The sequence below is a fragment of the Pogona vitticeps genome, chromosome 4 (genome assembly GCF_051106095.1).
Source record: "Pogona vitticeps strain Pit_001003342236 chromosome 4, PviZW2.1, whole genome shotgun sequence".
Classification (NCBI taxonomy): Eukaryota; Metazoa; Chordata; class Lepidosauria; order Squamata; family Agamidae; genus Pogona; species Pogona vitticeps.
In genome coordinates, this window is record NC_135786.1 from 62,755,233 (window position 1) to 62,769,881 (window position 14,649).

At 38.6% G+C, this 14,649-nt stretch overlaps 1 protein-coding gene across 1 annotated transcript in view; it reads right to left on the reverse strand.

Moving 5' to 3' along the window:
* EIF2B3 (eukaryotic translation initiation factor 2B subunit gamma) overlaps positions 1 to 13,751 on the reverse strand; it is a 94,796-nt gene extending 81,045 nt beyond the window's left edge. Inside the window, exons 1-3 of the mRNA XM_020783330.3 lie at positions 13,538 to 13,751; positions 12,866 to 13,022; positions 10,627 to 10,766 (exon numbers count right to left, since the gene is read on the reverse strand). Coding sequence (XP_020638989.3) covers positions 10,627 to 10,766; positions 12,866 to 13,013 — 288 coding nt within the window. The 5' untranslated portion in view covers positions 13,014 to 13,022; positions 13,538 to 13,751. The remainder of the gene's footprint in view (positions 1 to 10,626; positions 10,767 to 12,865; positions 13,023 to 13,537) is intronic.
* Positions 13,752 to 14,649: the final 898 nt, after the last annotated feature.

Sequence of the window (14,649 nt, forward strand, 5' to 3'; positions counted from 1 at the left end):
CTAGATTACTGTAACATGCACTCTACATGGGGCTGCCTCTGGATAGTGTTTGGAAACTTCAGTGGCTCCAAAACAAAGCAGCCAGATTGTTGACTGGAGCTGGTTACAAGGATTGCAGAACCCCGTTACAGCAGCTCCACTGGCTGCCGATCCACTTCTAGGCACAATTAAAAGTGCTAGTTCTAATCTATAAAGCCCCAAATGGCTCAGACCCAAGCTGTCTCAAGGACTGTATCTCACTTTATGAGCCTGCCCTGCATTAAGATCAACAGGGGAGGCCTTTCTCTTGGTTCCACCACCTTCACAGATGCATTTTCTGAGGACACAGGAGCGGGCAGACTCTGCTACTGCTTCGAAACTTTGGAACTCCCTCCCACAGGAGGTCAGACTAGCCCCATCATTGCTGTCCTTTGGCAAGCAGGCAAAGACTTTTCTCTTCCGGCAAGCTTTCCCTGAGTTGATTGGCTGCCTGAGTGGAGTTTTTAAATGGATAGTTGTGCCTTAATGCTTTGATTGGTTTTTTTGGTACTGGTTTTGTTTACCATTTCTTAGAGTGGTATTTGTTTGAATCTTTTTTTAAAAATGGATTGTTGTGCCTTACTGCTTTGAATATGTTTTTGTTACTGTTTTTGCTTAACATTTCTTAATGTCATATTTCTTTGATCCTTTTCAATATTTATATACTTAGTGTTTTAGCTTCAAAAATATTGTCCTGTAATGGTATAAACTGACACAGGTCCTTTTTAAGGAGAAAGGCGGAGTGAAATATTCCAAATAAGTATAAAGTAAATAGTATTTCAGATTGTTCCTCCCTATAAGCTGCTTAATATGCTTTGCGGTTGACAAAAAATAGAGTAACAGCAGAAAAGCAAATCAGTATTCTCTCATCATCAGTTTTGGTTCTAAACAGGGCTGACTCTTTAAATGATTAACTTTTATCCATCTTTTTAAAGAACAGGTATTCATTCCATATTACAGTATCCTTAGAAATAAAACAGTTCTGTACTCTTCACAAAGCCTATATCTCCTTGCACACAGTCATAGAACATAGGGATGCTACTGCTGCAATGAACATTTTACTTCACCTACCCTCTAGGAGGAGAGAACTATATATATATATGTTTCTTTCAAGGAGTCCAGGGGAAATAGGAATGACTTCAATAACAAATTTAACATCAACTAATACTTGTAAAACAGACACATATGGGCTGAAATCCTGTTCCTTAGCATAGTGAGTTACAACTAGAGTAGGTCCACTGAATCAGGGGGAATTTGGTGAGCCAAAACCTCTGTAAGTCCCATAGATTCAGTGGGCCTATTCTAGTTGTGACTTCACTAAGCAACAGGATGTAAGGCATTCAATAGTTTTTTAAACAGCTGTAGACATTCCAGTGTAAATGCACTGGATCATCAATAAAATCACAGATGTTATCATCACCTAAGCTGCCACTCTTATCCTTCCTTTAATCTGTTTTTAAAATACTATTTCGATAACGTAGATAAGAGAAACAAATAAAATGCCATTTGCCTACTCCAGAGCAACCCTATCTCAGCAAAACATTTCTTTGGCAAAGCAGAAATAAATGTGATCATTACAAATGATTGAAAATGTATCTTAAAACAGGGTGGGAAACACATGGAATATTTAAAATATTGGACCTGCCAAGACCATTGTGACAGCACAACATTTGTTTAAAATAGTCTAGCAAGACTAGAATTGAGCTGCTTTTACAGTCTAGACTGTTCTTCGAATATGATGACTCTTCATTTCAAAAAGAATTACATTTTCATTAGTGACTAAAGCCACATCAGCCCCATAGAACATCTAATCAGAAACAGCTATATGGATGTGTTAACTCCATCTTTTAATTATTTAACTAATACTACTTTAAACTGTCACCTTACTAAACTGCCAACATGACTTTCATAATTGTGAACAGGCTTCTCATTTTAGGATGAACTTTGGCAAAGGCTGAATGCAAGACCCCCGAGGAGCGCAAGGGAACAGAACCACCAAATGTCTGGTTGCCATCTGTTCTACCCATTTACTCTCTCAATATGTAAACAAATGTCAGAGAGCGCAGGGACCAGTGAAACACACGGTTGCTAAGGAAAGCCCACATTTCTGCCTTTGCTCCTGATGAGCAGAGCAGTGGCCTCAGATGCACGCTGAGAGTATACCATGAAAGGCTCTTTTGGGATTCAACAGCCTCCCCTTTGAAACACCAACACCCTCATAAATAAAGCCCTTACTGTCTGATGGATGCCCTTTTTCCAGTGTAGAACCCCTGAAAGAGTAAACTAATGGCTGAATGAAAAAATAAACCAGCCAAGCACCCTAGTAGAAGGTTGTATTTTCCTTTACATTCTATGGTTGGTGCAGTACAAAGAAAATAAATGGTACAGCCTGCACTGTATACTACAAAAACTCCAGTACACCCTCACACTAGGCCATAGATTGGAAGGAGACAATTGCAAGAACGTGTCCATTTAGAAAAAAGGAATAGAAATGTGTCCCCTACATGATTTCACAATTAATGCAAGTGTAAAAAAATCAATAAAGTAAACTAAATTTGTCACATCAGTTATATCAACTCCCCATGTGTTAAGGAAAAAAAACCCTTAAAGAATTAATACTAATTTAATGTAAACTGTAACCTTTCATTAAGCATGCCCACTGACCACAATGTTCAATTCAGAACATTCCACTCCCACAATCCACATTGACTCAAGCATGGAAGGCTCATAATTTGAGCAGTGGAGCCCCTCACCTTTGGGAATGGGGCACTCCACCTGCTCAGACCATGAGCTACCCTAGGCTCAGGTCTCAACGCCAAGCCAAAATCTGGAGGTTCCTTGCTCCCAAATAAAACAAAAAGAAGATTTTCTTTTTATCCAAATTAGATGAAATCTGAAGACATACACAGGAAACACTATGCCTATTTCAGAGGCTGGGTTGTTTGCTTTGCTATGCACATTTTTAATTTAACTACCTTTTTTTTTTAATGTCCATGATCTACTTTTCAGCAGACATATAAATGCTTGTACAGTACCATGAATTCCTCTTTAAATCCAAGTATTCCACAGGAGTGACAGTATTTTAGCTTGCTTGCTTACGAAGTCTTTCCAGCTCTGTCACAGGAGATACTGTGCATTTTAAATTCCTAGAAAATTTTTAAAAGGCATATCTTTGACATTTCAATTTATAATTATTAAAATGAGTCTTGCCTCATATAATCATCAATATTCTTAGAAAGAGGTAAATCACTTGAAGTTCTCCTTAAATTTAATTACCAGCTATACAATTTCTAGCTGGGTGGCAATCATTATATGTGGGTCCAGTTCCTTCTGAGGCCTTAAACACAAGCAAAAAGATGGGGAGTTTTTTATTTATGTATTTATTCTTTTTTACTTTACTGGCCACTAGGCTGAGAACCCCTTTTGCGAGAACAGAGTGTTTTCCTGCTATTCCTTCAGGATTTAATAAGAATAGGAAATGAGTACTAAGCCACTCATGAATTTTAGCAAGCAGGCTAAGCAGCCATATTAAACACTTCTACCTATAAACACCACAATTCTACAAAAAATTAGACACATCTTTTAGTTTCCTTACAGCATCATTAGGACCAAATTATTACAGATGGAGATTTTGGTCTGCATGCTTCATTATAATGTGGTGGACTGGACAGGAAAGTGAAGGAGTTTCATCTCTGTTGCTGACTCGTATCAATCTTAGTGATTTTTTTGATCTCTACAATCACAGTTAAACACAGCACAAAAATAAAGTGTCTAGCTTGGTACACTTGAGTACAACTGAGAGAAGTAGATGACTAAACATATTTCATATGCTACCTTTCTCTCCTTTCTTCAGTGATTCCTGATAAGACCTAGTTGGCTGGCTGGCTGGCTATTTACTTACTTACTACCCAGCCTTTCTCCCCTTGCAGGGACACAAGGTAGCCTACAAAAATATTTTTAAATCATAAATAATGGAAACATTAAATTGTTAAGACTGCAACGTAGAAATATTTAAAACATTATTTTCAAACTATAAAACAAAGTTTTAAAAGTCCACTAAATCTCCCCATTTCAACTGCCTCCTGTCTCCCATGTCTTCACTTGTTGGTGGAACTAAAGGGGTCAACTGATCCTCCCAACAACGGGTGCAGCCAAAGAAAAAGCCCTCTATTGAGCCCTCACTAAACATCCTTGTGAAAGTGGTGGGGCCAAGAGAAGGCATTTCCCTGCAGATTTTAATAGTCATGGAAGCTTGTAGGAGGAAACAGTCTCTAGAATAGCCTAGATCTGAGCTGTAAAGGTGAAGACCAACATTTTGAATAGGGTCAGGAAATGAACTCTCAGCCAATAAAGCTGTTGTAATGGGGGGGGGGGTGTCACACAATCCAGCCCTAGTCAATATTCTGGTATGAGGCATTTTGTACAAGTTGAAATTTCCAAACTTTACCCAAAGGCAACTCTACATAAAGTTACACTGTATAATCAATTAAGTAGTCATCTATTCAGCATTTCCCCCAAGTCTTTCATTAAGGCTTCAGCCAGGTTTTTATTCTGTTGTCTAGTATGATCTATGAGTAGCTAAAACTCTCTTAAAAATACTTCAGTTACTGTAATAGCTTCTTCACTGGGCTAGTTATGCCCAATATGATTCCTCTTACCATCTTCAACTCCACTGTTGTCAAGTAATTTTTTTCATGACAATTTTCTCAAAACACTAATGCTCAACATCTCAAGACCTTTAAACATCCTTCTAATCCCTAGTGACCGGGCAGTCAGAAAATCTAAACTTTCATAGTGGAGATTTCTCATTTTTAAGGAATTTCAAGGAGAGTCTTTAAGAGAGTACTCAACAGGAGATGCACCTTCCACAACAGCAATAAGACCAAAGCTTCCATTCAAACAGGCCTGAGCTCAACACCAACTCCTTCCTTTAAAGTCTTCAGCAATACAAACTGTCTTCCAAAATCTTCAAAAGGGCATCTGATAAAGAGGCAACTTAGATGAGGCATCGCCTCAGCACATTTTCTATTCCCTTCTAGAGACTGAGGAAAGTGAGCAAAAATACATACACTGAGACTCTGTGAGATAAGCAACTTTGTGTTCCCATATATGTGGGGATTTTCAATATTATTTTCAATAGTCCATAATATGAAATTGTATTATTCAGGAAACCTGCATTAATGTAACATCACCTGAATGTTCAGGTCTCCCAGATTCTCCTTCCTGACTAAGCTGTTCCTACCTACTAAAAAGAAGCCCAGTATTGAAAATTAATTCGTATGTGAGATCAACAACCATCTGGATAGACCTGTTTCTGTTTATGGCTCTATCCTGTAAAATGAGCATAATTTTGCATTGGTATTTGCATTGCATTTTCACATACAGTATGTTCCATTATCAAAACTGAATTCTAGATTTTTTGATTCTGGGATTCCATTGCCAACCCCGTGAACAACTTATTTTTATTTTTGTATTAACGTATGTGTTACCATCACATGCAAAGCAGAGGAGTCTCCATGGTCCGGTCAAGAGAGGTGAGGCAAAACTGTTTTTGCTAGTGTTTTAGACACACTACAGCATTAACACACAGACAACACCCTTTCAGTCTCAATAAAGCATGCCTGCTGAGAAGCCTTCAAGAAAATGCAATACTTTGCTTATTTATTTCAAAATTAACTCCTTAGTGATAGACATAAAAATCTCATTTTTCTTCTCATAGATGAATTTCAGAACTCTTTTAAATATACCAACACTCCCAAAATATCTATTACAAATCTGAAGTTTTTCTTTCCATGGTCACCAAGTTCTCATCGACTACAGCATATGAGAAAAGATTCATATTCTGCCTCCCAGCTGTTACAGTGAACCTTCTTACTTCATGTGTTTGGAAAGGGGATTTTTCAACAGAGGAAGTGAAGCACTAAGCCGCTCTGTCCAAGACTACACGGATCAGTGACCCTCAGCAGCATACAGACCACTGCTATGACATCACACTTTCCACAATGTGATTCCAAAAGTGCTACATACCAAATCAACTCTGGAATCATGGTCTTTGTTTAGCCGTTCTGAGAACTTACTTTTCTCTTTCCATTATTTCTAGTGTATTTTTTGGGGGTGGGGATTGCTTTGAAGAAATTAGGAGAAATCAGATAGACCACCTGAAGTGTCTTTATTTTGCAGCAAAAACATTAGGGAGAATAGCACCCTACAGTATAAAAACGGCTTCACTGTGTCTTAGACGGTGCTTCCAATAGCACAGCTAAAGACTCATCAAGGAAGAAAAATGTAAAATTGTTCCACTGCAGTTGGAAGAACAGCCTTTAATTGCTGCCCAGAGTATAGCTAATGACGGAATGTAGAGAAGAAGTTAAATAGAATGAAAAATACATGGGGAATGCAAAATGTTGCTACAGTGCACAAGTACATATAAATACCCCTAGTATCATATTCTAAACTCCTGTCAAATTATTCATGCATAACCAACAAATTTGGAAATGACAGTCAAAAGCACCATCTAGTTCTGCTTAATGAAGTCCATCACTGAAGCCCTCCCCCAAAAGGCAACTGAACATTATCCTACATTTATGTATGTTATTTATATGTCGCCCTGAAGGAGCTATAGGTGTTGACTGCATCTAATGCTCTATGTAGCTTTTGTTCATATTACTCCTTCCAAAACCACCCTTAGCTGTACGAGGTTCTTTCCTATACTAATGATTAAAAGTCAAAGCTTGTTATCCAGAAGAGTTCACAACACTTCTCTTCCTATGCAACCACACCATGGGCTCTTCCCATTCAACCCGACTGTTCCAATATTAATGTTAAAACTTCTGCTGAATCTTTTGCCAGGTTCAACCAGTGCTTTTTGGTAGGAAACAGAACATGGAATGAACAGGATTACAGGTTATGATTTTATTTCTTGTTTCAGATCAATCTCTTCAGTTCTGTTTTATTGAGGGCGAGGAGATGTAGAATTTATTTCTTGTTTCTTGCTTTCTGGTAGGAAACAGAACATGCAATGAACAGGATGCAGTGTCCCCAAAGCAACAGCTGGATTCTCCATCTCCTCACCCTCTGTTCCTGGCTGGCTGGATAGCTCAGTGAGTTAGGTATCTGGCTGTGGAGCCAGAGGTTGGGAGTTCAATTCCTCGCTGTGCCTCTTACAGGAAGAGCCAGCCTGTGTGGTCTTGGGCACAGTCTCAGGATGCATCCCAAAGAAGGGAATGGCAAACCACTTCTAGGTACTCTGTACCTAGAAAATCCTGAAAAGGGTCACCATAAGTCAGAATTGACATGGTTATTGCTTTCTGTTCCTAGCAGCTGAGCCAATAAAAGTTTCTGTTACAGATATACACACATTTTACTATTTACTATTCAATAACTTCAACAGGTTCCCTAAGTTTAAATAAGCTGAAGCCTTCCTGATTATAGCAAGTAAAACATCTACATGCATGAGCTATTTCTAAACAGTATCAGAACTACAGATAGACAAGGGTCCATAATAGTTTTACTAGACCACTAAAAATCACAAACTTAAACTAGCTATTGACCTGGCATAGGCCTTTGTCAGGCTGGGTACCACAGAGGTGGGGGTAATGCAGAACAAACATAAAAGTTCCAAAAATCACAAGTAGATGAGCAGACCAGGTTCCTTTGTTTAAAGTAAAATGGGGTCCACAAACTTAGGTCAAAGTGTAAACTTCACTGCTGGCTTTATGGATTATGGATTAGATCAGTGGTCCCAAGCTTGGGTAACCCAGGTGTTCTTGGACTGCAGCTCCAGAAACCCTGACCAGTGCAACTGGTGGTGAAGGCTTCTGAATGTTTCTTCCACTCTTATTAGACAAAGAGTTGCCCTTCATCATCCCATTGTCTTAACAAGACTGGAACTTTGACATTTCTTCTTCACTATCTCCAGCTCTGTGATGACCAGCCTGCTTCAAGAACCTTCAGATTTCATCTCCGTCCGTTTCCCCCCACACCTTTTTTTAGAAGGACAGAAGACGCTTTATTAATTATTTCACATTTGCTTTTCCTATACAACTACTTGAGCAAAACTAATTGGACGAAACATACACATCATTCTTAAAAAATGCAAGCAGGGCAATGCATTAGATTCAAAAGGATTACATGTTTATGCAATAAAATCAATTACAATAGTTTCAACTTTTGAATAAATATGTACAGTACTCTTTCTTCCATTTCGCTTTAAACAAAGGAACCTGGTCCATGGACTCAACCATGATTTTTAGAAATTTTTTATGTTTCTTCCGCTTCACTCTTAGTTCTGTGGTGCCCAGTCTGTATATTGAAAGAACATTTATTGCACCTTATCTTAAAATCCACATAATATTTTCAAGATTCATAAAAGGATTTGCTAAGTTGACCCTATAAATCATAGTTTACCTTTTTAACAAAGTGTCAATGACATAGGAGAGGTTGCTGAACCAATTCCATTAGTAATAAGCCACACTGCACTTCTTGGCTTTTCTACTCCTTTCTTTTAATTTGCCTTTGCTTCTTCTTTTTAACCTTTCCTTTCATTGCAAACCTCTAAATAAGAGGACAAAGAACCATAATGAGCCTTTAAGCAATCGATTTATACAACATATTCAGAAGGCCATAGGAAAATTGTTTCAGTCGCCATCTTATGGAAACTGACATGTCCATACGCATGTAAAATATATCTTTAAAAGTGTCTTATGTGGCGCCACAATAATGTGTAGCCCCCACATCCCTTTAGCTGGGATATGGAAGCAATTAACCACAGCCCTCAATTTGAGTGTAAGTGATATTTAACTGTGTATATTACTTGTTATTTATCTAATAACACAAAAAGCAAAGTGGGAACAACTGATCTGTACACATCAGCACCCTTCTTATGCAGATCATGGTTTATTAATCATGGATTGTTTATTATCACATATAAATGTGGTAACTGTGAGTTTGCCTAAAGGACTTGTAGATAGAATACAGATCCCAGGAAACAATTTCACAAAATTTGGCAATTTTCAGCTCCTGGGGTGAAATCTAGCATTTTAGCCTTAGCATTCTGATTGTGGTTTCAGTATGCCTCCTGTATCTCCTGACTTCAGTGTGAATTACAGTACTTTCACTGGCACCTTATACCACAGGTGCACAAAGATCTATAAGAATGGAAACATCTCATCACAATCTCAAAACAATTACAGCTACAAATCTTTCTAAACTTACTTGTGAGTAAAGTACTTAGTAGATATGTGCAATATGTGTTTTTCGACTACAACTCACACAATTCCCCAGGCACCTGTAGTAATATATCACCTGCAGCAACCTAACTAGTCAAGATGGCACAGCGCTGGCTGAGGTGATAATAGGCCAGCTGAGGTTGTGCTGAATCCAAAACCCTCCCAGACTAAGAAAATTGGAAATTATGTAGGACTATCCTAACCCTGGCCTAACACTGTGCTGTCACAGTGGTTGTGAGTCTCAACTGAGAGAGCTTTGGATATGATATAACTCAGTTCCTCCCTTGCTTTTCCATCTCTTCTGCATCAGCACATCTAACAGCAGTCTGCACATGGGCAGATGTGCCAACATAAAAGGCTCCTGCCCATTCCAAAAAACACTACAGCTGTCACTAAGCCTGGAATGCACTGCCAATCCAAACCTATAACTACGTACAGAATTGGACAATGAATTTATCAAATGATACACTTTTCATCTGTGGTGAATTTTTACTAGATTTGGGGTTAAGTCTTATTTTTAAAACAATAGGCAATGAATTTATCTTCATGCAATAGGATGAGCCATTTCAGCCCTCCAGAATCACATTTCAGTGACGAAGTCACAGATAATTATACCTATAAGCCATGTTTTCTAGAACAATGTCTACTTCAGAGATGTAAACAAAGTTCTGAAATTTCACTGACTTGTCATGCATTGCCAAAATGAAACAACATAATCTACTGCTCTTTGTTATTGGGCCACTTTTTCTGTCCAAACCATGCTAAAGCAAGAATATCCCACACCATTTTTCATTTAATTAAGATGTAGTATATCAAGGGAACTTGCACTGGTTGTCAACAGGTGAGTTGCATGGGTTAGTTAGGTGAAATTATAGTTTTCACTGGACTCAAGAAATACAGAAAGCAAACTGGAATCACAAGCAAAATACTAACCCTAACTATAGTACCCAACACACTGGAATTATTTTGGAGTTAGGAAATACCCACAAACTCGTTCAATGTAAGTTTTTATGTTCTGGTGCCTTAGGATTTTATCTCCTACATAGACAAATTAGTTGTATTTATGACCACTCTTCTTCCAAGGAGCTCAGTAGGGCACGTATGACTCACTTGTTTATCTTCTAAATTATTTTAAAAGTCTGTCCCAAGGATTACCAGGAATAGCAATCTGCCAGGCAAAAATCTTAAGTGTTACATGTTGGAGGAATTAAAAACCCAGAAACATATGAATTATATTGCCAGGTATGGCAGATTAACAAAATGATACAGCTGGTTCATTACAGTATATGAAGATGCAAAGCAAAAGTCAATATCTAGATGGTTTCAGGTAACATAGCTAGCCTGAAACCAGATATTTTTAAAGCAGTAAGGAAGACAATACCTTTATCTTCTCGTGAATATGGCGTAATGAGTCTGCAGTCCCCATATCTGCATCCTCAGCAATACACACAATATCCAGCTTCAGTTTTGTCTCCAAATCTAGCACTTTTTGAATGTCTTTTGTTGTAACCACAATGGCCTCTAAAATGCAGAAAAGACAAGGTGAATATAGTCATAAAAATTATACATCATTTTGCTTGCCTGCCGAACTGAATGCGCCTCTGTTAAAGTTCTCAAATCTTCCTATGGGCCCACCTCTATAAACAATTTTGTGATCTCAACAGTTCTCGATAAATGGTGACAACTGCTTTGACCAATGAAATGAAATGAAATGAAATAATTTTGGCTTTTATGATAAACAATAGTTTCACTGAAGTAACTCGTAATCAATTCCAAATATGAAATAATACAATAGTAGCACTATTAGCATTCTCTATTCAAAGTGGCATGCTATGCATATAACAAGCCAGCAGGCATAGCTTTATGTTCTTTCAACACATGGTTCAAAATGACCAAGAAAAGAAAAGAAAAAGCACCATGAAGAGTTATCTAGAATGTTGAGGGGAGATGTGGGAACCCCTTCAAGTCCCTGATTAAGGACTTATATTCACACTTTAAGCAAGCCTCTAATTGTTAAGGCCATTATTTATGCATAATTTGCATGTATATACAACACAGAGAGCAGCTGTGGCACCAGAAGTTCCCAATATTTGGGGGGGGGGTGTTCCATCAAACATTTATTTATTTAAAACATTCATTGCCTGCCTTATATCACAGGATCCCAGGGCGGGTTATGGAGCTACATAAAACTTAAGAAAAGAATTTAAAACACAACATTAAAACATTAAAACCATTGCACTGAATACCTGTCTCCCATTCTTTTTCGAAAAAGCAAAAACAGGAGCTATGGAGCTTAAAGAAAGGAACAGTTAAAGATCCCAAGCAAATTCTGACACAACAGATTTGTAATTAAGGCACTTGCATGCAAGTGTTAGCATTAGTCATCCATGGAGGTGTCCACTGCAAGTGGGACAGAGCCCCACAATACTGTTATGGAGATGGTGTGATTATACAGATCAGTCCTATTCAGCACAGTTGACATTATCTAGGGACACAGATTCCCCATTCCTGTTATTCCGCTGATATAATAACTACATGCATGGTTCCTTTTCTATTCTAGCCTCAAAACATTTTTGGCTGAGAGCAAGGGACCCTCACAGTCTCATAAGAATAGTATATAACAAAGCCATATGTAAAAATGTTTTAATTGTGACCATTCATGCTAAGCTGAGAAAATGTAACACTGCCTTAATAGCTGTGGCCTATTCCAGCTCCCACTCTAATACCATGGAAAACATGGGCTGTGTGGTTCAGAGAAATGAAACAGGGTGCAAGCAAACACCACCTGCTATTTGTCCATGCTGAAAAAGTACTGACTGACTCAGAACATTAGACTTGCTCTTTGGTAGAGATGGGATATTTGTATTTATATATGAATATAAATATCCTACTAATGATGAGAAAGCTAAGGCGTAGCATGTGGGGACTAGAATACAACAGCTTTACAGTGCAGGATAGAATATGACCAAATAACAAGTCTAATGTTGTGAGTCAGGCAGTACTTTTTTCAGCATGTACAACTCATTCAATGGTGTTTCCTAACACAGTTCTTTATCAGTGCAGAAAGGAAAAGGCACCTTCTTATTACATCAGTGTACTCCATGCACCTCAAAATGGAAGATCAGATGCCAGCAGCCCCAAGTGTTATTGATGTTGCCTTATATTGTGCAAAAATTTAATTGTACGGTGGTGCTTCTAACATGTACAAAGAAAATAAAGTGAGCAAACAACCTTAAAAGCATGTGATGGATAAAACCAAGAAAAGCGTGCATAATTTAACTACTTTGTAATTCATATAATTAAGTTTTATTCCTAGTGAAAATATATGCCCACTGTGATTTTTTAAAAGTACCTTGTCATGTTTATGTTCTGAACTGTAGAAACATTATTACCACTGCTAAACTTGTGTGCTAAATATGAAGTTACAGCAAGAGGATTTTCCATTAGGCTTTTATTTTGCTGGAAGACAGAAAATCTTGCCTATTTTATTTATTTTCCAATCTATCTCCCAGTCTCCCAGGCACAAACACCAATGCATGTCAACACCATTTCTCTCTCTTTCCAGTATTATGCACCTTTATCTCCACATATTTTAAGCTTCTGCAATGTTTGTTACTCACCTTCAAAACCAACTTGTTCTAGCAAATTGAGTGGGTACCATATCAAGGGTTTATTGCCAACAGGAAGGAGAGCTTTAGGGATGCTTGAGGTGAGATCCATCATGCGAGATCCACCACCAACTGCCATCACTACTGCTTGGAACTCCATGGTGAAGATCTGGAGGGGGGGGGAACAGAATAACAAAGAAGCAGTCTTCACTCACCCATCAACACAGAAGTGCAGAGCTAGTAGTTCCGATACACATAGGATCAACCAAATAACTCCTAGAAGCAGAAACCTCTGAATTTAACAATAGATCTCTACACAGCCTTGGGGCAAAACCAGACCAATCTCTTTATAGGGGTTGGCATAAAAAAACTTTGTGCCAAAGAATGTCAACCTCAGATCTACATCCAAAACCTGAAAAGCAATGGTCGTGCTTATAAAAGTCCAGAACTCAAGGCTGCTTTAAAGAAAGATAACTATAAATTCTGGACGTTTCACGCAACAGGAGCATGGCATTATGCACTCTGCTTTAGAAACTCAAAACTCCTTATTTCAAAATGTTTCAGATCATGTGGCAAATCCAGCCCCTGCCGTATGGTGAACACATGGCGACGTCCCGGCCCTTTTCTGACCCAACGAAAAGCAGCCTCATCCGGCTTCGCCTCCTAGTCATCCCTGCTGGTTACCTGAAGCCCAAAGACCTGAAGGTCAGCTTCTCGGTCCCGATGACAACGAATCAATACTAATTGAAACAAGCTCCCTTCCTCTCCGGGGCACTTCTACGCCTGCGCGAGGAGCGACACAGGAATTTAGTTAATCATCGAGCAAAACGATGAACAACCCTAAAGAAGAGCACCGAACAATCGAACTCTCGTCCTCGCCGCAAAGGGGCGGAAAGGCGGTGCAGGAGCATCGAGCTATCGATTCCCTCGGAGGCGAAACCAGTGGAAGAGACCAGAGAGAGCGATCCGGATGCGATTCTGTTTTTTTTGGAAGCTTGTTGGGACAGAGCGACATCGTCAAGCATAAGAGTGGGGATGGCTTCACCTTAATATACCGTTCTCTGTTTGCATATTAAATAAAAAGCTAAGCTTCAAATAGGACAGATGGCAGGAGAAGTCTCATTACCCCGATCAGCGATCGTGAATTCTGATCTTTTTAGTATTAAACAAAATTGTCTGCAACATCTTAAAATTATTTACTACAGAGCTTCTTATACATTGTGTGTATCTTGTAAAGAACAAATTCAGAGTACTGGTTTGGTTGCAATTCCATGTAAATTACTTGCTATATGCCTTTAAAGAGTCTCTAATTTATATCGTCGGCATAAATAGGAAGCTGCATGGAATAAATATATAGAACAGAACGGGATGTGCCTGTTTAGTAAACAAACAAAACCTTATTCTGTGCAAATCTGAGCTGTGTGTTGCTGGCCCAAATATTAAATCTGCTACAAATTTGGACTTGCTGGAGCCTGATGACTAGACGTTTATTGGAAAAAAGTCCTATTCAGTTTGTAGGTGTTCTCAAATTTAGGACTGCATTGTAAGTGGCTTAGAGCAAGACAGTCTCTGAGCCCAATATGAAGATAATACTGATAAGAGACAGAGTGTGGCCATTATACTAAGGCACTGTTCATGAGGGGCTGTGAACATTCTAATGCAAACTATGAACACTGCTCTTAATTAGAGTTATCTGTCGAACCAGAACTTTTCATGCATTCAATATTGTGCAGGGCTTTAATAGAATCATAGAACTGAATCTAGCCCCTGCCAAGGCAGGAAATATCAAACACTGT